We start from the raw sequence: 24697 nt of genomic DNA, 5'->3' as shown, positions 1-24697 counted from the left end.
CAGACCACTACCCCTTATTTTCAGCAACTATACTTAAAACATTTCCCAAGAGTACAGAAATTGAAGGCCAGCATCTTGAAGTCATCTGTGTAAATAGATAGTCTTTGAGCCAGCAATCAAAGTGAGGTTGAGTCATTAGGCTATTGCAGTAGGAAAGTTATATATATGGGTTTGGTTTTTTGTGTTTTGTTTTGTTTTTTTAAAATTAAGCCATAGTATCTAATTTGTGGTCCGTAATAGTTTATGGTAGTAAACATAGCTTCAGTTTCATTACATGCTGAAATGTTTCAGAAATCTCCAGTCTGGCTCAATCACGTGTATTCTCTCATGACACCACTGCCTCTAGTTGCTTTCCATACAGCCCAGAAGAAAATTGTTACCAGGAGCACTGGGTACCTGCTGCCCTTTTCTGCTGCTGGGACAAAGAATTAGGTCACCAGCAGCCTGCTTTGTCTCAAGGGGGAGAGGATGCTATGCCCAGTGGTCCAGTCCTGAGACCACCCAACAAAGATTGGCTCCTCTCTTTTAACCAGCAGTCAAAACACTACCAGAATTACAAAAAAAAGAAACTGAGAATCAGTAACTGGCTTGCGCGTTCTTGTCTTAGGTTTTTAAAGCAGTGAGGCCTGTTCTCTGTTTAGCCATCAGGAGTGGTTTAGTCATTATGTGCTTCAGAGCATTTCCACTCTTAAGTTACTTTGTGTTAAATGATTCTGGGAAGGAGGGTAAAGGAAGTAGCTGTGCAAAATCCATTGGTGGTTTCTTGGCGTAGAGGATAAGAATGGTTTCATCTGTCTTTGCGCCCCATTCGCCTGAGTAGTGCAAAGGAAAGCACCTGGCTCCTGTCTCCAACTGTTGTTTCATTTTGACAGACTTAATTTTCAGGCTGAAGGGACAGAACATATACGTCCTAATGGATGTGAGGCTCAACCTGGGAGGGAGTTTATACAAATGTGGAAAATAATTTTTGAAAGAATATTCAGCTCTAACAAGATAGTTGTAATAGGCTGTTGTCAAATAGAGCTGGAGCATCCAGCTGTGTTCTAAGGCACTTCCCCATTAAAAAATTTGTGTTTGTTGTTTTGGGAGGTGCTTTTCTTAAAAAATCCTACCTCACTTCTCTTACTCAACTGTTAGACCTTCTGTCTGGTTGTCCAGTGTTCCGACAGAACGTTGCCAAGGCTGCTTATCTCTCCAGCTTGCAGATCTGTCTCAATCCTTCATTGCATCCCAGCAGCAAAATGTATCAGTGCAGGAGCAGAGCTGCTTTGCTTGCAGAACAACACTCCTGCTCTGCATTCACAGTGACCTTCAGGGTCACTGAGTGCATGGCTGCCGCCTTGAAAGACTATTTATTTCACGGTGACCTTTGTGCTAGGTGACACATCTAGGTAACTAGGTGACAGGATACTTTAGTTCAAAAGTATATTTATCTCTGGATGACAGGAGAGACAGGAGTATCATCTGTGGCTTTTGGGGGGATTTAAAGATGAGTGTTAATGTGACCAGCTTCCAGCATTAGTATCCACACTATTGAACTCTTAGCTGCCTCAGAAGCTGATTGGAGAAGACTCTGTATCCTGAAACCCTTAATTCCAGGTACAAAGATGCTGCTGAGACTGCTCAAGCTGAGGAGAACTTTAACTTAATTACTGGAAATTTGGAATGCAAATTACTAATGGTCATGGTTAATTGAAGACTTCATAAAAAAAAAACTCTCTATCTGGAACAAGGGCTCCAAAAAACAGTTTATGGAGGAATGTAGCATCCCTTTAGCAGGTGGGATGTAGGGTTTACAGAGGGATAAAAAAACCTCCGCTGTAACAAAAGACGTTATTGTTTGATAGATAAACAATTAACTGAAGTATCTTTAGGAAGCCCTAGTCAAGAATATTTCTGAATTGTTTATATTTTAATTACATTGTTCTGTTTGAGAAGTGTACATTCTTGGCATAATTTTAGCATACTTCAGGTGCTATTGAAATATGCTTTTGGTTTGGGGGTTGGTTGTTTCGGGTTTGTTTTTGCATTTACCACTTGTATTTCTTCTGTGAACTTTGAAAAGTGTCCTATCATGCTGTAAAGGAGGTAGATGATGAGTTTATTTCTAGGAAGCTTGCAGAACAAGTACAAAGGATTATGGTTTAAAAATACACATTTTTATGTACAAACGCTGTTTTGATCTCTGTTTTTAAAGTATACTGATCTTGAAACTTTTTTTTTACATCCTAAATTTTTACATGTCAGGCAAGCGGGGATATCAAAGATCTAAATCTGATTTGGGTATACTTATTACTTAGTTTGTTATACAGTTGCTATATGAATTTATTTTCAGTTTCAGTTATTTCTCAAAACACTCAGCACACGGTGGTTTGTTTCCATCATTGTGGATATGAACCTTTGTACTAGTTGCGCATTACTATTGATTATTCTTTTTTTAAAAAGGTCGATTCTTTTTATACGCCTATATACGGAGACAATGTAATGTATTTCCCAGTACAACTATTAATAGCTTCTCTAAATAAGCATAATAAATTATTTATTTTAATCTGCACTTAGAAATGTCATACAGGAATCACAAGTGCACTTTAAGCATTAATTTGCATGCTTTTTTTCCCTCTTTCATTTCTTACTCAGTTTTTCATGTCTGAATTGCTTATTTTTTGTCTTTTTCACTGATAGATAAATTCTGTGGCTAGATGGTGATTCTGACTACTAAGAATCTTGGAGTTACTAACCTTTTGTACTAAAAGTAGCAACTCTGGGTAGGAGTGTTTTAATAGAAGGGGCTTAAAGGTGATTTAGTAAACTTGTAACATTATAGTTGAGGACTAGTAGATTGGGTCTTGCTTATAGAGGTGGTATTACTGGAATGTGCACAGATTGAAATGGTTTGACCAGCATTACCTGTTGACATGTATGGCCCCAGCACAACCTTCATGATTCTCATCTCCGCAAATTCTTTCAGAAAAAGACAAGTCACTGTGGACTGTATCTAGAAATCATATGTTGTGGGACATTCTAACAGTTTATTAGCCTGATGCTGTGGTTCTTGAACTCCTTCCTGAATGTTTTCTTCTACTGCTTCCTCTGCTGTATTGTTGGTGTTTCCAACAGCAAAGAGCGATGACAACTAATGTCACACCCAAAACTTAGGAACCTTACTGTTCACCCAAATATTTCAGAAGTTTAGGCAATTTCTTCATTATGTTTAAGAAAATTTACTGGAAATTTGGCCTTTTAGGTAGTTTTCATACTGATCAGGCCTCACATTTGCTAAATATGTCCTCAATTATGACTGGATCAGGTTCTAAGTTCAGGAGAGCCCTTCTTTGATCTTCAGTCACTCAGCTTTAGCTAAGACTTCTTGGGTAGGACCTGGTGTCTACCCATTCTACAAGATCCAGATATACAACACACAGGAAGTGTTACTACATATGTAATTGTATTTGTACTTTATTGATGTAGGTTCTATAACATGCCCTTTGTACTCTCACTTCTCTACAATGTAAACTCACGCCAGGTACCAGTCTGAAGACTTTTTGTCTCTTGGTTCCTTACTACACCAACACCTATTCATCACTACAACTTTTTTTTTGTGTATTATTTCAGCCTTGCTTGCCTACACAAGAAAGTAAGATTTTTACTATTTTTTAAAGCGAAAGGCTTTGCTTGAGGGATTTTTTTTTTTTTTTTTAAATCTAGTAAACTTATTTTCCAGAAACATCTTGCAAATCTTTATGAAGATATCAGTATTTCTTGAAACATTTGCAAACATTGCTGGTTTTTTTAACTTTCTTTTTATAGTCTTTAAAAGGAATCTATTCTAATGAATGTATAAAAATTCATCATAGATAGTAATTGTTAGAAGTTAGTCTTATTTCCTATATCCATTTGATCTATTAAAACACACAATTAATCCCAGAAAATTACAAATGCATGTCATTAGCTCTAAGGCATATAACTGCCAGGCAAGCAGCCATGACAAATCCAAAAGTATTTAAATCTCTTGGTGTTAAAAATAGGCATAGTAAAGATGTCACTAAATTTAAGATGAATTTGTTGTAAAATGTAACTCCAGTTAGCTTGTCATGACTTGTGTTGCTTTAGGGCAACATGAGTGTGGACCCGTAGTCTTACAAAGTGAGTGTTTAATATACAGAGACCTAAAGCCTACTCATTTTAAGTGTGCAACAATGCGTTGTCAAGAAACAGTGTTTCCTTGTGGTTATATTACTGTTTGTCTTTCTAGGAGGATGCCAAAAGTCTTCTAGCCCCTGAGAATGTGAGCACTGGCCAAAAGTTGGACTTTTCAGATACAATGGTACAGCAGAAGCTGGATGAAGTAAAGGACCAAATCAAGCGGGAAATAAGGAAGGAACTTAAAATCAAGGAGGGAGCAGAGAACCTCAGGAAGGTCACAACGGATAAAAAGAGCTTGGCATATGTGGACAACATTTTGAAAAAATCAAATAAGAAGTTAGAAGACTTGCATCATAAGTTACAGGAGTTAAATGCACACATTGTTGTAACTGATCCAGAAGATGTTGCAGGTACCATACATTACTGTGAAATCAGTTTTTCCTCTTAACCTGTATTCCGTTTCACTTGAAAAGATTGCTCTGGGAATGAGCAAATTCATAGCTGGAGACTTTGTTACTTACGTGTGCCTTATCATTGTTTTGATTCACAAATAACTGTCCAGTCTCTTTGAGTTTTAAGTTGTTTTTTATGGGGAGCACTCTATTTCATGAGCTGTTTGATGAAGCTTTAAAGAATAGTGTACCAGTTCTTCATTTTCAGTTATTACTATATTAAAATATTTTTTCAGTCACTGTAATATTTCCCAATAGGTCTTCACTGTATAAAAGCGAATTTCAGTAGCTCTTCCAGTGACTTTCTCTGAGTTATGCTGAAGGCATCAGCATTAATACACCTTTATATTCGGGGGGTGGGGGGAAATATAACATTTGTACTTAAAAGTTTTGAGGTTTGGATTTATCTGGCTAACTTATTAAACATTTCTTACCATGACAACGATTTGTTAAGTCTTCAGGGTTTTCCACAATGAAGCTACCATTTTAAAGACAATTTGAAATTGTTTTCACAGAATGGTTGTAATTAATAGTTATAGTTTTAATTAGTATTTTCTGAAGCATGGCAGTGAATCAATGCTAATTTTGAATGTATTTTAAAAATAGCAGGCTTGATATTTTAAGATGGAATGTTGTGAAAGTAAACAGTCCTATCTCAGCTTTGTGGAATGACTTGGGAAATGTTGCCAGCCTGGTGATTTCACATTGCACAGACTCTTCTTGTCAAAAAGTTAATAAATGTGCACAAGCCATCGAAGGTGTTTGTGAAGCGGATGACAAAGCTTAAGAAGCTTGGTCAGTAGAATGAAATACGCATCATCCTTGTGAAGAAAGTTTGGTTACAGTGAGGATTTAGGCAGGTAATGTCAACAATTCATACTGTCTAGCCCTGTGACATGCTGTAAAGTATCGAAGTGTCCATGGTGGTCTGCACAGTATTCTCTGTATTCCCTGCATTTTTTGCTTTCGATCTTTGCGAGATAAAAGAGGTAGAGGGAGGCAAAAACTGGAGCTAGTGAGGAAAAGTAGTTGCTGCAGCATGAAATGGGAGTAATACAATACTGTATTAATAATACAGTAAGGTGTTAGTGAACTCGGCCTTTGCAAAATAAGGCTGGTGATATAAAACTTGTAACATGCCAGCTGTGTAGGGGGGTGTGTGTGTGTGTGTGTACGTAATCTTCAGCAAATACATAGATACATAAACGCGTAGCCTTAAAGATCACTGCCATCTTGACAGAAGATACCTCTGCAGAGAGATCATGGGTATCTCGGTTTGGGAATTCTAGCTTTTACTCTGGATCAACAGTGAATTTAATAACCATTTACTGATGGATATGGGAGCTCCCCAAATAACGGCATTGTTTCGAGAGGTTAGCTTTATTCTATGTAACAGCTTTTCACTTTAGCTTGTGTTTGACCTTTTTCTGGTCAGTTAGTGAGAAATGATTTAAAAGAGAGAAGGAAATATATGGGAAATTTTTAGACTCTGCAAAGCATGAATGCTGAAAATAAGGTAAAGAGGGTTTGAGAGCTGTGGGAATCAAGATCTGTGTTCTCTTTATGTACTTTAATATTTTTTGTGGGGTGGCCCTGTGTTTTTGCCTGTCTTCTAGAATATGTTGTGGAGGTTTTTGCAGGCTCTAAGTAGCAAAGTCAGGACTGGGATCCATTGAGAAGTAACACTGAGAGAATTATTGCCTACAGGATGATGATCCCTTTGACCTGTCAGACCTGAACTCTGAAGATTTTTTTGGACTGTTTCTCTTGACTAGTTGAAAGGTCATTGTGGTAACTTGGAAAAGGCGTCTAATCTTTCCTCGTTCTTGTATCTGAAAAGTGGTGTGAACATGTATTTGTAACGTGTGAACATATATTTGTAACGCGCTCCAGATTTAGAGCTGGAAAGTGCTATGCAAACTGTTGTGATTCTTAGTGTTGCTTATGGTATCAAGCAGTACCTTAAATTATTTTTTAAACAAACCACTAATTTGTAGTGTAGCTTGTAATCAGCACAGCGTAATCAATATATGTTAAAACCATTAAATGTAGTCTTTATCTACTGTAGAAAAATGTGGTTTAATGACATGCCATTTCAAGCAACAGATTTTTCTATGGTAGTTTACCTGGAGCTGAAAGCTTTCCATGTCATAATGCCATAGGAAATTATTTTCACAACTATTTGAAGAATTGGTATTAAACCTTAAGCAAAATGCAGTTTGCCAAAAGGCTACATTACTGAATGTGAGGGTAGATTTGGCAGTGGATGTATGATTCAGAAACAACTTTCAGTGTAACATAGGTTTACTTTACATTATAAGGTTAATCTACATTTGTTTCAGAAGTGGGACTTTGTACTCAGGTCGTTCCTTATCGTGCAGTGTATTAGTCACACAAGGACATGGAGTTTGAAAATTCGTAGTTCAGCACTTAAAGTGAAGCAGAATGGAGCAATACAAAACAAGTAGGACAAGCCTAGTGACCATTACTGCTGAAAATGAGAGATTTATTGTAATGTGTGTCATTAGGATGATGACTTCAGTCTTAGATGAAGAATTTTTTTATCTGGAAAACATACTTCTACACAGCAGAACAGATTAAATTGATACTCTTTTCATGTGTCTAAAAAAGTAGCAGTAGATATTGTGGGGTTTAATATGACTTGGTGAGGTGTAAGATTGAAATAGCTTACCTACAGCAAGTCACTGATTCAGTTAGGCATATAGTTGGTGCATAGAATGTATGTAAATTGGGAAATTACTCTGTTCCACAGAGTTGAAGTAAACATGAATAGGGAGGTGAGATAATCAAAAAACCTTTGAGGGAATTGAGGAGACTAGATATAACATAGTGAACATGAAATCAGAAAGACAAGTTCATGCTGCTTCTTCCATTCTCCTAACTAACTTCTAAGCTATCCACTTTTCATCAAATTTGGCTGTAGGCTTCTCAAAGAAAACAAATTATTTTCTTTAAGAACATGACTAGCTGACAGGGGAGTGAGAGGGTCTGTTCAGGGCACTTCTTTGTCCCTACAAATGACTAGGTTAAGCTGTCAGACACCAAAGTGTCCATATAAGAACAATCACTAGAAACTGGTAGGGGTAGTGACTTTTTAGACAGCAGTCTCCACTAGCAAGGCTCATATCCACAGGAATTTCGTGGTAACTTTGGGAATGTTAATGAAGAATAATATTATTGAAGCAATTTGAAACAATCTCCTGTCACTTGTTTAGTAGTTAAAATTAGCTATTTGTCAACTGAAATTCAACTGAACTTCAGAAGTTTCCAGGAGGTTAGTGCTGGGTGCTCTCTGAGCACAGAGTGCCAACTGCTGCCTTGGACTTACTGATGGCTCAGTTCAAGTGCTGGTGCAACCGTGAGACTCCCTGAGAGGGTCTGATGGGGCCTCTTTCCTTCTGCCTCCAGCAGTGTCTAAACATGTGCCACAGGTATTTCTGTTGGATATCACACGGATGAGGCTAACTACAACTGAATATCCTCAAATAAGATTAAAATTAACTATTTACCAAAGGGCACTTACTGCTAATTGAGTGACTTAGCAGCATGCTTCAGTACCATCTGGGAACCCAAATTCAGAAAGTTACATGGAATCGTAGATTTCACACCAAGCTTATTGAAGAAATAGTGTACCTAGCATCTGGAGAAGAATCCCCAAAGGAATGAGCAGCAGTCTCAGAAGAGCAGAGTCTTGTCACCACTCTAATAAATACAATTTAGACAGGAGTGCTGGTAAAAGACAATTTGGAAGGAAGAAGTTCTTGCTGGTGAGCACTATGCAAAGATTCAAGCCGAAAAACTTCAGAAGAGCAAAGATCACAGTTAGGATAAATATTTTGGACTAAAAAATGCTATGGTCCTGATGCAATCCAGACATTAAAATAAAATCTGTAAAACCATAAACTTAAGTCTTAAGTATATTATAATGAAAACAGAATATTGCAGGTGCTGGGGAAGCAATACTGCTGCTCTTCCAGCACCCTGGTTGTGTGCTAACAAGCCACACAAAACTCCTTATGTTAAGCAATAACATTCCTAGCTGTTCAGCAAAAATAACATGCTAGTTATGTGAAATACGTCTGCCACTTCACTTGATATTCACTGTCAAGAAGAAAATGCCTAAGAGCACTAATCCATACCCCAGCAAAGCTCTTGCTGTCCCATGCAAAGCAGGACTTGAGTGCATCCAAAGTGCAAGTCCTGTACTGTCCTTATTGACCAACAGACATGGCAAACTACTTACCTCCTGGAGTGAAATATTAATTTGGTACGAGTACTTAACTCCTGTTTAACCATATACAGATTTGCCATTGATTGCAATTATCTGGATTGATTTATTACTTATTTGTATTACGAAGTTGACTTAATGTCTCCAGATAGATTGGAGCCCCTCTGTATAGTGCTTTACTCAGATCAGAGATAACTAGGTATACGGGAGCGATTACTACCTCAGCAGACGTTGGAGAGAGAGGGGAAACAGCTAATACAGATGTAGCTTGTAGTGATGTTGCTAAGGTTGTCAACGTTTTCCATACTAGGACCAGTTTGTCTGGTTAATTTAAAACTTTAATCTGAATTCTTCTATAAGAAGCTGCCCCAGGCTGCTTACTGAATTGTAATGGGGTAGGGGAGAAGGAGTCACTTGAAAACCATTTCTAAAATGCTGTTGGTGAACATATTTTTTTTTTTCTTAAAAAACCCTAAATATTTATAAGAAACTGTATTGTTCCATATTTGGGAGTTTAGTGAGCAGCTATGATCCCTGAAGGCAAAAAATTACTTCTGCCTAGAAATTAGTTCATATAGCAGAAAAGTTTCCTTCGCTGCTGGTTACTAACAAAGCATATAGTAGAGCCATTTAAACTTAAATGGTAGAGGTAGGTCCACAAGTGCAGACAAACTCTTGAGATGACCCAGGTAAGTGACGTGGTTACACCTTCCCAGTGCAGACGCTCAAATGAGATAATAACAGCTGCCTGGGCAACCTGAACCATGGTATCTCTAATTAGTCCTTGACTTGCAACTTGAGTGTTGTTTTAATGCAAAGGAAGACTGCTTGTGTGCATTTTTAAAAGCTGTGAAAACAGACTTCAGGAGTCCCACAGTCTTCCCAGGAGCCATCAGAGGGTGGGAACTTTAAGTGGTAGAGGCCTGCATCATAAATCTAAAGTTGGTAAATATTCATACGATTAATCTACTTTACAAGGAGACTTGACAGTGTGACTTTCAAGTTTCACATTTATTCTAATTTTGAATAGATTATTAGGTGAGGATTAGTTGAATGTGAAGACGTGAGAGGGAAGCATGTTGTTAGTCTTTGTTTTATTAATAACAGATTTAAGGTAAAGCTGTTCAAGTGTAGTTTCACAGAAAAATCAAGCCAAAACATTGAGGAGAGGATGAACCGCAAAACAGATGAGGAATAATACAGATTTTTATTTTCTTAGAAAACATCTGGTATTTTCTGTACTACCTTTAAGTAGTGAGGATGCAGCAAGGGTCTTGGAGTGGCTTTAAGTGAAGAGTGAATTAGCAGCAGAGGAACTTAGAACTTCTCCTTACATGAATTCTGTAGCCTCAGCAAAGATAGCAGTTTAAGAGGAAATTACACAGCAAACTTGAAAGTAAAGTGTGTTAAACCTCCCAAACTACTTATCAAAAGCTTCTACACAAGAAATATGAAATGGCAGATAAGACATCTCCTCCCCGTGACACCTCATAATTAATAGTTTTTAAGTTACTAGTGCAGTGTCTGTGTTTTCTTGTAGTGGAGGATTTTAGGAACTTGATCCCTCATCTTAGTTTTAATTCACAGAAAAGTAATTAAAATTGGAAAAAAGACTATAGAGTTGGTATCAGGTAAATACTATCTTCCAAGATGTCATTTGCCCATAGAGAATGTTGTTAGGTTAGAAGAAATCAACGACAAAAAAACTTCATTACAGTGATTAATTTATGCACTTTTACAAAAAGCTCAAAAGAGAAGCCATTGGGACTGTTAGGGAAGATAGGTAGCTGAAAGGACAGTCATGTAGCAAATACTTAAGTACTAGAAAATAGTCCAGTGGCCACTAATTTTCAGTTTGCTAACAGTTCATGTTGCAGAAGCTGAAATACGAACCAGTGATTAACAGACATTCCTGGAGGAGGATAGAAAAATGAAGGAGTTTGATATAGAATTTGGTTGATAGAAGTAACCTGCATTCCATTAAATGAATCCAGCAAGATGGAGAGCTAAACATAGTAACATTGTCACACGAAAAATCCTTACCCTCCCCACAGATCACAGTTGTTCAATAACCTGTCTGCCTATATGCCCAGTTATCCCTGGATTCTGTTATGATTCCAGAGCAAAAATCATTCAGCTTTACAACTAAGGAAAAGGCTCGTTTTATCTATCTTAATTTTGGCATAAAACATGTGTGCAGTGTTCACACTAGAACCAATGAGGATCTACTGATATCTGTATTTAGACCATGCTTATTAGTGTGGAATGTTTCTGTCCAGGTTTCTTTGCTTTTAAAACATTTAGGTTTAAATTCAGGTGTGTAAGAAGAAAGTTTAATGGAAAACTGAATTTTTAATTTACTCAAGACATTCCTGAAGAAATAAATCTCCTTTGAAACAAAAATAGACTTAGCTGCAAACCTGCCTGTTATACCGCTCCCGGAAGTGATTCATGTGAATTAGGACATGTGTAGGAGTCACTAGGCTTTCGCGAGGCTTTTCATGTTAAGGCGCATTTGCAGCGCTGTTGCTCTGGACAGCGGAGTTAGTCTTAACTATGATGTTCCAGTTCTGTTTAATCTATAACTGAATAGAGTAGAGTTTAGGGTGGGTTTGGGAGGAGGGGTTTGGGGTTTGCTTTTTGTGGCGTTTGGGGGTTTTCTTTTTTTCTTTTTTTTTTCTGCACATATTACATTTTACCTTTAATTCATAGATTGCCCTAGGACTCCTGATACTCCAAATAGCGATCCTCGTTTTTCTACTAACAACAGACTGATGGCCTTAAAGAAGCAATTGGATATAGAGCTGAAGGTAAAACAGGGAGCAGAAAATATGATACAGATGTACTCGAATGGCTCTTCAAAGGTAAGGCTTTGGAATGCTTGAAGAACGTGAAATCACTGGATTTTCATATCGCTGTGGTGTGAATATACAATGTATGAACAATATGCAATTTTCATATTTTTAATTTGGGGTGTATTTTTGTTAAATAGTTGTTACATCTGCTACAAATTTCTATACCAGTTTTTGTTGTGGTTTGATACCTGCTCACGGGATTGTTTTATCAGTTTGTCCGCATGCAGTTCAACCTAAATAACAAATCCGGCTTACTAAATTTAGTACATCTAGTAATCTTTGATCATGTTGATTCACTTAGTAGCAAAGCTTGGCATAACACTGACTGGTATCTGATGCTTTTCCTAGCTCCGCTAAAAGAAAAGTCCATCAGTTTAAAGTTGTAATGTGCGTGAGAATTACAGAAAGGGGGGCATGGCCAAGTACGCTTCTGAAATGGTCATCTAGTTGTAGTTGGCAGTAAAAGGATTTGTACCAAATATTTTTTGAGTAAGATGTGTATAGTATTTTGATAGTCGTTATAATTTGCAGTAGTACACATGCACATAAAATACACATAAAAATACTTCTTGTACAGAACCATGATATACAGAAGTGTGGCGTCTGATAGTATCAAACTGAAATTAAAAATAAAGCCACAGTTATTTCTAGATCTGAATTTTAAACACATGCTTGCTGTGCTCGCTCTCTTTTGATAGCACCAGAAATTCTCCAAGGAGGCTGGAGGGAAGTGTTTGCTAACCCCTAAATAGGTTTTACTTATTATATGGTGCTAACTATATAATTCATAATATAATTCATCATACTGTAAGAATTCCTTAACTCAACTGAAAGACAAGCCAAACCTTTTAAATGAAAGGGTGGAAAAAAACAAGTAAACAACAACAAAAAAGAAAACCAACCCACATATTTTATAAGTGAGTCATAGTTCTCAAATGAGAAAAAAGGGGAGGCAGGGGGTATCCTCTACGTACCTGCCCCTTCACCCTTCATTAGTTACTCATTACCTGTTCTTTCCATTTACTTTTACTAAATAATTAAGGAGATTAATTTCAAAACTAAGAGGAAACACAAGCATAGATGTAACAAAGAGTATGTGGTAGCTTGCTTAGGTGTTTGTGTCCAGACAATAGTAAACAAAATTGAAATGTTTTAAGTTCTTAACTGACTGAGCCAACACCTAGCTAGGTCAGTGAACTCTATTTTTAATAAGTGTTTGATCTGAAGAGTAGACATCTGTGAATTGCCTTGCTACTCCTTATAGTTGATACTAACCAGAAAGTGTTGGAAAGGAACTTCACTTTTCTGAGTGAATCCCTGCTAGGAACTGGTGGAGAGGCAGATTATTTTGTATCTGCCTGCTGTGTGACTTTTTTATACCTTGAAAAAATTACAACAAATCCTACTCAGTCCCAGAAAAATGAGTGTAGATTAGATGGACCGTAGGTGCAATCAAGCTCATTCTGTCCCAGCAGCTCTCTGTGGAACCAGCTGGTACTCTGGTAGCCTTATCTGAAAATGACCTGTAACCTACTAGCCTGGGACAGAGAAGAAACATCTGGAGTGCACCTTATGACTAAGGACCTGGGAATGGTGTCCACGCACCACAGTCCCTCAGCTCCTGGAAAGCCTGGAGACTACATTCTCTGGGGCCATGTACTTAACATCAGGTACACTTAAAAGTAGTAATCAGCTGACCCAAATGGATCAAAAGACATACATGAGTTATGTTCCTTATAAACCCTCAGTAAGTCACCTTATAACAGCCTGAAAAAACTTAACTAAACACTCAGTCTGTATTATTAGATGTTGTTAGCAGGCTTTGATCAGACTAGGTAGAAAGGATAAATCTGGCTTCCTTTATGATTGAGGCATATAATTAAAATTGGTGATTGCATCTTGTATTTGCAATTGGTAAATGCTTAAATCAGCCTTGCAGATTGGATGTATATAGTAACTGGGCTGGGGAGAGCAAGCTGGAAAACAGAAAATCATTGTCAGCTGCTTCCACAAACGGGGTGGAAATGGTGCGTATTCATTCTCTCATGTTCTTAATACTTAGTAGTGAGTTATTGTGGCAGGTTTAAGATGATGGTGATTACGTTTTAAAAAGCAGAGCTTAAAGCAACTCAAATCTGGATTAGTTGGGCAAAAGGGGCAGAAAATTCCCAGTTTGAATCCAACCGAAGAATCCAGTAGTTCTTTAAAAAGTAGTTGCAGGACCATCTTTAAAACATACTAAACTTCTTTGTGACCTTTATTCAAGTATACTATGTGATCTAATTTCAAATTTATTGTGTTATTTTCAGACCTAAATTTAGTAGAGGGAGGTCATCCTTTGTTTCTTAAAAAAGAAAAAGTCTGTTAATAGTAATAAACACATCATCTCACGTGAAGGTTTTCTCTTTGTACTTACTCTGCTTGCTCCAGTAACATACAGCTCAACCTGTTTGGACCTAAGTGTTTCTGAGATATTGATCATTTTTCCTTGGACTTGTGTGGGTTCTCTGAGATCCCACAACGGCTTTGCCTATCAGTTTTACAGGCACTGTCAGTTCTTCTGTACTCTGGAGATGCCTTGAAATACTTCGTATTCAGCCTCTAACATGAAAAGAGCTGCTGAGTGTAACACATCCATTTTGATTCTGAAGATGGGCTTTTCTGTCTCTTGAGAACATAAGGATATCTCTGTCATTCTGAGTTACCTCCATTCTACGCATTGATGGGCTGATGTTGCCCCTGAGCAAGCAAATCTGTTGCAGTAAGAGGATATGAGGGACAATCAAGAGCATTAAGATGAAAAATAAGATAAAAGTGAAGAAACACAGCATATTTATACATCAGATGTGTGCATGGATAAGGTTTAATACAGGATTCTACAGCTGTTTGTAATCTGTTACTCAGTTCCTATAGTCTGCTGTAGACTGGTTATTTCAAAAGTTGACGTTTGTATTTGAGAAGGCATTTATTTAGGAAATTCAGTATACTCATTAAATAATTGGCTAGCTACATGGAATCTTAATGTATGAAAAGAGTGGTATCTCTCTGAAATGTTTATTAATACTAAAACCCAAGAGTTCTGAGCCTATGGTATATGGAGGGGGGTGGCACAATTTGTCCCCAGGCAGCTAAAGCCTTTTCATGTATCTACCCTGCAGAACACAGGGCAGCATTAAAATATCCGAGTAATACATTAGGCACAAGGTCAGAGAGGAGCTCTGTGAATTTTCTCCGTGAAATTTCTTCTCAGCATGCTGATTTTTCTCACAGTGTACTTCACAGTGCCAGTATTTCTAGCTCTGGGTATCTTGTTACGTCACAGTTCTTTGTCTTGATTGTGTTAAGGGGAAGAATTGAATTTCTTTAACTTCTTAAATAATTGATAACTTCATTATAAAATTAAAAATATAGGTATAAACCATGTCCATGGGAAAGTAACTTATTAATGAGGTTATAGAGTGACTACAAAACGAGTTAACCAAAATACCCTTTGGGCTATAACAAGAGTGAAACTCATCTGCAATGACTACTATTAATTACCGTGATTGATTGGTACTTCACCAACAGGACAAATAGACTGCCTTAAACTTTCTTATAATCCTTATTTTGTACTTAGTGCAAGTCAGATCACCTTTAAATTATCTTGTAATTCTCAGAACATATAGAGAGCCATGCAGCAGCCATAGAAGCACATGTACAGTTCCACATCCAAGAACCATTTGATAATCCGTTGTAAGTCAGACCTCAAGTAGCTGGAGGACAAAAAATGTTATACCTGAGAAACGTGTGGATGGATGGCTGTGCTCCTGACAATGGAATGGTATTATCAGTTAGTTTGAAAGTTCATCTTCAGAAATGCTCTCCTCTAAACTGCATCTTGTGTTACTGCTTTCGAAGACAAAAACTGGTTCGCCTAGTTTATTTAGATGAAAAGTAGTGTACCTTAAGTTGCTGATGAAATAGCTAATGAAGTAACCCTCATGTATTATGTATTTATTAATGCAAAAAAAATCTTCAGCTTTGATTTATTCAGGAAAACGTACTGCAGACTTAAAGTGCTGTGCAAGCTAACCTCATATTTCTAGCTTCAAGACTGAAAATCAGCTCAAGTGGATTGGTGTAATGAATTTCATATGGATTTAGTCTAACAAATTTGTCTATTAGAGGAGTTCTCAGTATACAGTAAATCTGAGTCATTCTACATAGGGTGAAGGTATTTTGCACTTAATGTGTCCTTTCATTAGTATCAGTTTACAAAACATTAATCTACACATGTAATGTTGCTAGAGTTTCCATGTGAGTGGCTTATAGTCTTAAATCAATCAGAATATGCCTCTGTCCTCACTTAATTTGCACTAATACCTTAATCTGGTCAGTTGAATTGGTCTGCTATACTGAATGAACTACATAAATTCAGTCCCTGTTTCTAAAGCCATGTAGGTTTGGTTTTGAAGCTTTCAATGTTTTTTGTTTCATGAAGAGTTTACGATTTTAACTTGTTTGCTTGCTTGTTTGTTTTAATAGGATCGAAAACTTCTTGCCACAGCCCAGCAGATGCTTCAGGACAGCAAGACAAAAATAGAAGTTATAAGGATGCAGATTCTTCAGGCAGTCCAGACCAATGAACTGGCTTTTGATAATGGTGATGGAATAGAAAGGAAATATCATTAATGTCAGAATGCCTTGTAGATATGCACCGATATGCACATAGAGTTATCATAAATTTCTAATAGGAATGTTAGACAAAGCTTCATGAACCAAAAATAATCACAGACTAGGCATACCATTGTGTGTGTTAGTATGTCAAGTACTTCCGACTTGAAGCATAATACCTTAAGCTGAATGAAGAGAGAAATACAATCTCTCTTCATCATCCTTTTTATACCTCATGCAGTCTACTTCTGCTTTGTGGTCTTTGTTCACCTTTCATCCATGCCTTCTTTTGTCTTAACTAGTAATTTTCTTTAAAGCATATAATCTTTTCGCTATCCTGAAAACCAATCTGACACTTGTCATACTTAAATAGATTGACCTTACTATTATTAATGGAAGCACAGATGGAGACAAACTTTTGCTGTCGGTATGGTTATTTAGGCTAGGATGAGTAGTAAACAAGTATTTTAAAAACAGAAAAATTAGTGTGTTTAAAACAACCTGACTTGAAATATTTATGCTGCATTTCAGAAGTAGTTTAAATAATTTTTAAAAAATTATCCCCGAGCTATAACTGCATGAGCATACTATAAAATCGTGGGCATATCGGTACATCTCTAAGTCTTGAACTTCATTTGTATGCATTCATGAATATTGTATAAAAATGCTCTTAATCAGGGCCTGGATATATCCTAGATAATGAGAAACTTGTGTGTGGTTTGTTTCATTGTGGGAAAGGAGGGACAGTTGGTTTTCTTTTTACACTTAGGACGCCTCTGGCTTTTTTTGACACCCAGTCCTAGCACATGGATTTGTTGTATCATTTGTTAAAAAGAAAGGCATTCAAGCTAGAAAGGGCTTTCAACTGCCTTTTTGTGCTTCTGCTATGTTAGAGCTTTAAACACAGCAACATATCCAGGAAACATTTTAATTCCTTTTAGGAAATCTAAACGCTGTAGGAAGTGGACCTTGAAGGGGGTTAACCCGGACATGTGGGGAAGGCACTGTATGGGGCCTTTTCCATTCTCGGAGGTGGCAGAAGCCAGATTCCCTGGGTTATAGTGTGAAGCAGAATTATCAGAAACTGATCAGGGATCTACTTAGCTACAGCATACTTTGAAAGATAACTCCTCAGAGCATGGTGCAGAAATGTGGGATTCTCAAAACCTCCTTCTTGCCAGCTGAATGATGTCTGGGAGATTTGGCTTTTTATTTATTGTTTGTTTGTTCTTTTTTTCTCACCCCTCCTCTGTTTATATGGGGAAGGGTTAATATTCAAGAAATTAAGCATGGGCGTGGTCCTCAATGAAGTTTGTTTGTTTGTTTCTATCTCTTTGCAGCAAAACCTGTGATAAGCCCTCTCGAACTGCGAATGGAAGAATTACGGCATCATTTTAGGATAGAGTATGCTGTAGCAGAAGGTGCAAAAAATGTGATGAAGTTACTTGGATCTGGGAAAGTTACCGACAGAAAGGCACTTTCAGAAGTAAATCATTACAATTTCTGATACTTTTTTCTTGAAAGAACATTTAAAATAAAAAATACGCAACTATTTCCTTTTGGTTTTATTTTAAAAAGGCACAAGCAAGATTTAATGAATCAAGCCAGAAGTTGGACCTCTTGAAGTATTCACTGGAACAGAGATTGAATGAACTTCCTAAAAACCATCCCAAAAGCAGTATTATTATAGAGGAGCTCTCATTGGTCTCTTCACCCACATTAAGTCCTCGTCAAAGTGTAATATCTACTCAAAACCAGTATAGTACACTGTCCAAACCAGCAGCTTTAACAGGTATGATTTATGGGTCCTTTTTTATATTATTTTATGAAAAGGTTTAAAAGAAGTCTTTAATGCCAACTTCATTTCTTCCTGGACGTATCTCATTGTTGTTCTTTTCCTAGACAAAGGCATTTAGAATTTCCAAGTGTCTATGCACCAAAAAAATGCAGATAAGTTTCTTTGATTTATTTGTTGATATTTTTATAATCCTGTCGAAAAAGTGAAATTCTGGCCTTAAGTTCGGTCGCTATGGAACAGTATTACTAGCGTTTACCTAATGCCTTTCATCTTCGGGTTATCAAGCACGTAAAAAGGGGTGTGAGTATCATTATCCCCATTTTACAGATGGGGAAGCTGAGATGCAGAAGGGTTGAGTTGCCCTGGTCATACAAGAAGTTAGTGGCAGAGCTAGAGATAGGCACCCAACTTTTCTCCCTGTCCCTATTTTACACACTGGACCACACTGTCTTCCTGGAAGGTGAGGTTTATGCTGCCAAAACATGAGTTACACCTCTGAAGCAGAGAGAGATCCTAACAAATGTTGCGTGGGACTATTGAAGCCTCTATTTATTGGTATTGAATTGTTTCTCTTGCAATTAAACATGAAGATTTTAATTTTTATTTTAGCGACATAGCCTACTGTGAGGGCACAGTGTGTGTGTGTGTGTGTATATATATATATATATATAAATACAAGGCTTAGGAACCTCTCATAGTGTGGGTTCACCTGGAATTGTTGTCCTTCATTGGTATCAAAATGTTTCAAGAGATGAGCCGTGCTTTTACAAAGTTCTTAAACATCTGCCTCACAGTCTTTTTGAAGAAAAGCAAACATTTTTTAACTACTTGGGGGTATGTTGCTTTACTAAATGTGTTTAATAAGTAGTTGTATAAGATTTGCTAGTACAGATAGGTTTGGGGTTTTTGTTTTGTTTCCTAAACCATTTTACATGCAACTATTAAACTATTAACAGAATGAGTTTGTTACAAAACCAGTTCGTAATTAAAATGTTACTCTAGATAGACATGTATAACTGAAACTAGAATTTAGTTCTGAAGTACTGTGGGGTTGTATTTTAAAACAAAAAGAGGAAGTCTTCTGCTGAGCTGCAATAATAATAAAATGGAGCATGTCTACTTGGCTTCCATTTTGATTCCGTGAGACACGTAGCAAAGGTTAAAAAGCATTAGGACCTCAGCTGAGAGCCCTTGTAAAGTTGCAGAGTGGTAAGGAGAACTTTTTCATCATACGGAATCTTAGATAATCAGTGACTGTGGGCAGGAAGTGTCATACCTTGGGGGTTTTTTTTATTCTTTTCCTGTTATATACAATCATGGGTCAGATGCATTATAGTGACAAATAATTCCTCTTTAAATGCTTTTGCTGATACATATGAACAGTTTCTAATAGGAGTTATCAGAACAGAGCTACATGCTTGTGAAGTTCTTAATAGTTTCACTTTCGTATTGGCTACACAGAGAGCTTTTGTATTGAACTGGATTTAAATAAACAGTGTCTTTGCGTTTGCCTCTATCGCCGTGGAGAACGGATCAGTGCTACTGTCGTGCTATTTAAAGTGCATTGACAGAACTTTCTGATACACATCCAGTCCTTATACAAGATTATAGCCTTTCTTCTGTTTTTTTCTAAACAGAATTTGGGAATGGAGTATTCTTTTACATTTTAACCTGTTGTGGAGCCAATATCATCTCTCTGTCTTCATAGCCCAATGCTTAGCTGTCAGTTACAGCTGTTAGTTCCCTAAGGATGGGATTTCTTCTCAGACTGGTTTCTTGGTGTCTGTTCTGTGAGCTCTAATGTTGCCAGATCATTTTTAGGTCAAGTCTGACTTGATTTTTTGGTTACAAAAGAGTACTTTTTAGTTTCACAGTTAGGCACCTTTGCTGTTGTAAAGATGCTGCATTTAGGAGCTGCATTTCTTGCTGACAGTACGATTATGGACTGGCTAATTTCACCACTCCTGATAGTTAGTTTTGTTAGTGTCAGTTGTGTCGCAGTTTTACAGATGCTATCTTGTACAGGATGAAGTAAGCCTACTGTTTTTGTAACCATCTGTGGTATTTAGATGTTTCTGTGCTGCTGGAGGAAACCTTTAAATTAGAACAGCAGCCTCTATACCTCATTTGATTAAAGATGTAAAAGATTTTGAAGAGAAGCTCCTTGTCTCAGCTTTTACAAATCCAAATTCAGTCAAGCTGGAACAACTTAGTGGTTTTAAATTATGTACTAACTCAGATTGGACTTCAGCATGCAGGAAGCAAATGTGATTTCTTATGTTAAATCTTGGATTATATGTTAAATAAATTTGTAGTGTTAATAGTCAGTGTATTCATCTGAATTACTGATGTGATATATCCAATATTAATTGGTATTATAAAAGTCATGAAAAGTTGTTATTGTTCCATCTCTCAGATCGTTTTAATAAGAAATTTAAGATTTGTCATCTTAAAAATGACTTCACTTACAACTTGAACCCAAGTCAGTTAGGTTCTCAAACAACGAAAGCAAAGATACTTCTGGCACACGCTTTTGGAGAAGTCTTGCTCCTTCTTGAAGGTTGAGTCCCACATACTCATCTTTTAATGCTTATTTTCAGTGTATTTGTCTGTCTTGGATCTGTCTTTTGATTTCATCTGATATTTCTGTTATACCCTGTGGGGGTCAGAACATGAGCTATTGCCGTAAATCAATCGTTAGTTATTTGCTTTGTTTACTTAGTAACAGAAATCTCTGATAAATGTGTCTGTCTTGTTCTAGGTACCCTGGAAGTTAGGCTAATGGGCTGCCAAGACATTTTGGAAAATGTCCCTGGTCGATCAAAAGCCACATCGATTACGCTACCTGGTTGGAGTCCGAATGAAGCCAGACCATCTTTCATAAGCAGAACCAGTAAAAGTAAAAGTGGGAGTAGTAGAAACCTTCTGAAAACTGATGACTTGTCCAGTTCAGTACACTCTTACTTATTTTTATGCATATGTTTTATTTACATTTTATTGCATGCCATGTTCTGTAATTTAAAATACTAAATTGATTTCAAGCTTTAGACTTACCTGTTTCTTCATCTGTCAAGTTGTTAGACAAAACAAAAAAACCACAACCACACTATTGTGCCCATAAGAACGAATTAAATATGAGATTACATTTTTTAGGGAAACTTACTGAACATTTTTTTGTTTGTGGAAAATCCTCTTAAAGTTTTAAGCTGAATTTGTGTACTTTACTTACAGATGAAGTCTGTGCTGTACTGAAGCTGGATAACACTGTGGTTGGTCAAACTAGCTGGAAACCTATTTCCAATCAGTCATGGGATCAGAAATTTACACTGGAACTAGACAGGGTAAAAATGTGGTCTTACTTCACTGACAGCTGTAATCGATTCTTCAGATTAATTTCGTGTTGGTTCACCACCCACCCCCATTGTGATTTTGTTCAGATTTCGTATGTGCAAGTATTCCTGTCCTTAACAGAATGAGGTTCCTGGGGTTGAGGTGTTGTGCTGGGCTGGTGTTCTAGAAATTCTACCTTTCCTGGCTTACAAACTGACATAATATTCTTACCCGAGATCTAACACTTAGCACCATGTAATGCTAGATGCTTACATTTTTATTAGGATCCTCAACTTCTTGTTATTTATTAGTAAATTCTAATATCAGATACAGTTTGGATGTTTTGATAGAGCTGTCATAGAATTTTTGCAATGCTTCTGTGAAAGTGTTCACATGTGAAGCTCAAATTCCTCAGGAATAATCAAGTAATTCACCAGTAGTTCTTCCCTAGAACTTTAAACGTTACTTGGAGGATGCAAGTATCAAAATGATACTTTCCTCACATCTTTTGAAGAGAACTTGTTATATAGGTTCAATCCAGCATTTGTCTTTTAGATACGTGATAGTCAAAGTACTTTAAGGTACAGGGATTTTTTTAACAGTGTTTAAAACAGACTGAAAATTAAACCATATTTTAGAGGCCTAAATGTGATCTCCAGTAGATATCTAAAACAAAAGAGAAGGGGAAAAAAAAGTCACCTTCCTGTTTTTTGGTTTTTTTTTTTTTCTCTCAGCCCGCTGAGCCCCACCCCTCCGAGCCCCAAACCAGATTCCTTCCATTTAGAAAGGAAGCAGTTTTAGACCTGCACGTTGAGAGATTCACGTTCTGTTTAGGCCCAGAACAAAACTAGCAGCTGTGGAGTCCCGAAGCCTTGATTATTGTCAGATTAACTAGTCAAAGTTTAGTAGCTGCTCCTACCAGCCAGTATGTGTCATGTTCACTGTTTAAGAACTCGGTATTAGATGCTTTTTGGTGTCAGAAAAAGCCATTTCTTCTGCTGGGCGTGACCTTCCATATTTGAAAAGCACATTCCAAACCCCATTTCTTTTTTTTTTTTTTATCTGTTGCTGCTTCTTGTTTCTTTTAAAACCTACAGCTATCATATAAAGACAATAAATTGATGCATCCTTACAGAATTAAACTGTGCTAACTGAACCTAGTAACGTAGGATGCTGCTGTTACTGTATTGCAGGATTCTTCACTTTTTGTAACGAGCATGTAAGACACCCTAAGAACATATAAATCCCACTGCCAAGATATAGCAGTAGCTCCTGTTAGTTTAGAGTCTTTGGCCCCTCTTCACAACCATGGAACAAATCTCTTATGTAAATCTACAGATACTGTATCAAGTCTCACATCCTGATGCGGATGGGGGGTACGAAAATGTCACTATGCAGCTGATGCTTGTGAATAAGATGGGAAACTAGTACAGCTGAGGTTTCTAAACGCAGGCTAAAATTTGTTGTCAGAGCTTGAGCTAAAATACCTTGAACGCTGTTGTTAGACTGACTCAGTCTGGTGGCAGTTTGTGACTCTGCTACTCTCGGGGGAATTTTACACTTCTCTTTTGATGTGCGTGCTGGTGGTCACATCCGGACCGAAGTGAAATGCTACGATCGTCCTCATGAGAGCTTGCTCAGTATGGCTGGTTAGCCCTGGCACTCTCTTAGAGTAACAGCTCTGCATCTTGATGCTCGTGTTGCTAGATCTTGCTGTTAGAGAGAGGTAACTCTTGCAGAACAATTACTAAGTCATTTCCTGTGTGTGTGTTTCCTGTGGTAGTCACGTGAATTAGAAATCTCGGTTTATTGGCGTGACTGGAGATCTTTGTGTGCAGTGAAGTTTCTGAGGTTGGAAGATTTCCTGGATAACCAACGGCATGGCATGTGTCTCTATCTTGAACCCCAGGGCACTCTGTTCGCAGAGGTAAGGATGTTTCTCTGAAGCACCCGAGCACGCTTGCAAGTATATTGCAGAATAGTTTAAGAACTTTTTCTTAAACTTTTAAGAATGCATTTTTTTCTGAAACCTGAATTATAACAGACATTATTTGAACTGCAGGTTACGTTTTTTAATCCAGTTATTGAAAGAAGACCAAAACTCCAGAGGCAGAAGAAAATTTTTTCAAAACAACAAGGTGATTGTTTAATATAAACATGTAAATCTTAAAAATTGTACAGATCTGTGATATTTTCTTACACAAAGACTTAATATTCACCTGTGAATAAAGCTGTTCATAATGAAGGATTTGGCGTTGCATTTAGAACTGTTTTGTTTTAGAATTCCTTATCATGCATTTGCATTTAATAGTGAATAATTAGGAATAGGAATTGCTAGGGAATATGACAAATTGAGTTTGTTCTTCAGAAACTATGAACTGATTAATACGGTATTTTTTTAATTATAGCTTTTGGTAATAAGTAAGGAAATTACTTGCACTTTATTTTCTTTTTTCACAATATCTACAGGCAAAACATTTCTCAGAGCTCCTCAAATGAATATTAATATTGCCACTTGGGGAAGGCTGGTAAGAAGAGCTATTCCTACAGTAAATCATTCTGGCACCTTCAGCCCTCAAGCACCAGTGGCTGCTGCCGGGCCAGTGGTTGATGCACACATTCCTGAACTAACACTGTCAGTCAGGTAGGTGATACCTACAATTTTTAAGTACTTTCATAAGCAAGAGTAACAGTGAGATTCTTATTTCCCAGTGTACGTAATGTACGTCAAATCTGTTTGTTCTGCAAAACTGCAGACCTTTCAGTGTCTTAATGTGAACGTCCATTTTATGGAGAGATCTACACACCCAAGATTTGTTTCAGGAGAAATCTACGGTCTTTGCTATACACTGAGGAGTGACTTACTTTTCTTGACAGTGACTCCCCTGTAGCCAAATTGGACTTTGAACTTGAGCCTGAGCCTCCTCCTGCTCCACCCCGTGCATCTTCCCTTGGGGAGATATCTGAATCTTCCTCTGAGATAAAGGCTCCTGATGTGCCATCGCAGGCAAGTAACTTTTAAGAATTTCGGGCTATACAGTTTAACAAGGTTGTAATATTGACATCCTGGTGATGGATTTCTTCCCTTATATTTCAGTGTATGTTCCTAACTTCCACATACAGAAATTGTCTGAACAGAATGCTCTGATTACCCTTGGTGGGAAACTGTTTCCGTGGTTGATGTGTTTAACTCTCCGTGTCATTGGTTCCACCACGG

The 24697-nt window shown here is 37.4% G+C and overlaps 1 protein-coding gene across 1 annotated transcript in view; it reads left to right on the top strand.

Annotated features, from left to right (window-relative positions):
- The first annotated feature begins 4261 nt into the window (after positions 1-4261).
- PKN2 (protein kinase N2) overlaps positions 4262-24697 on the top strand; it is a 28089-nt gene continuing 7653 nt past the window's right edge. The window contains exons 1-11 of the mRNA XM_010135007.1: positions 4262-4553; positions 11557-11708; positions 16224-16341; positions 17693-17838; positions 17931-18144; positions 20912-21097; positions 21382-21491; positions 23264-23407; positions 23543-23618; positions 23950-24124; positions 24358-24487. Of these exons, the coding sequence (XP_010133309.1) occupies positions 4322-4553; positions 11557-11708; positions 16224-16341; positions 17693-17838; positions 17931-18144; positions 20912-21097; positions 21382-21491; positions 23264-23407; positions 23543-23618; positions 23950-24124; positions 24358-24487 (1683 nt within the window). The 5' untranslated portion in view covers positions 4262-4321. The remainder of the gene's footprint in view (positions 4554-11556; positions 11709-16223; positions 16342-17692; positions 17839-17930; positions 18145-20911; positions 21098-21381; positions 21492-23263; positions 23408-23542; positions 23619-23949; positions 24125-24357; positions 24488-24697) is intronic.

Source organism: Buceros rhinoceros, unplaced genomic scaffold (assembly GCF_000710305.1).
Source record: "Buceros rhinoceros silvestris isolate BGI_N320 unplaced genomic scaffold, ASM71030v1 scaffold11974, whole genome shotgun sequence".
Lineage (NCBI taxonomy): Eukaryota > Metazoa > Chordata > Aves > Bucerotiformes > Bucerotidae > Buceros > Buceros rhinoceros.
This window is presented reverse-complemented; position numbering and strand designations above follow the sequence as displayed.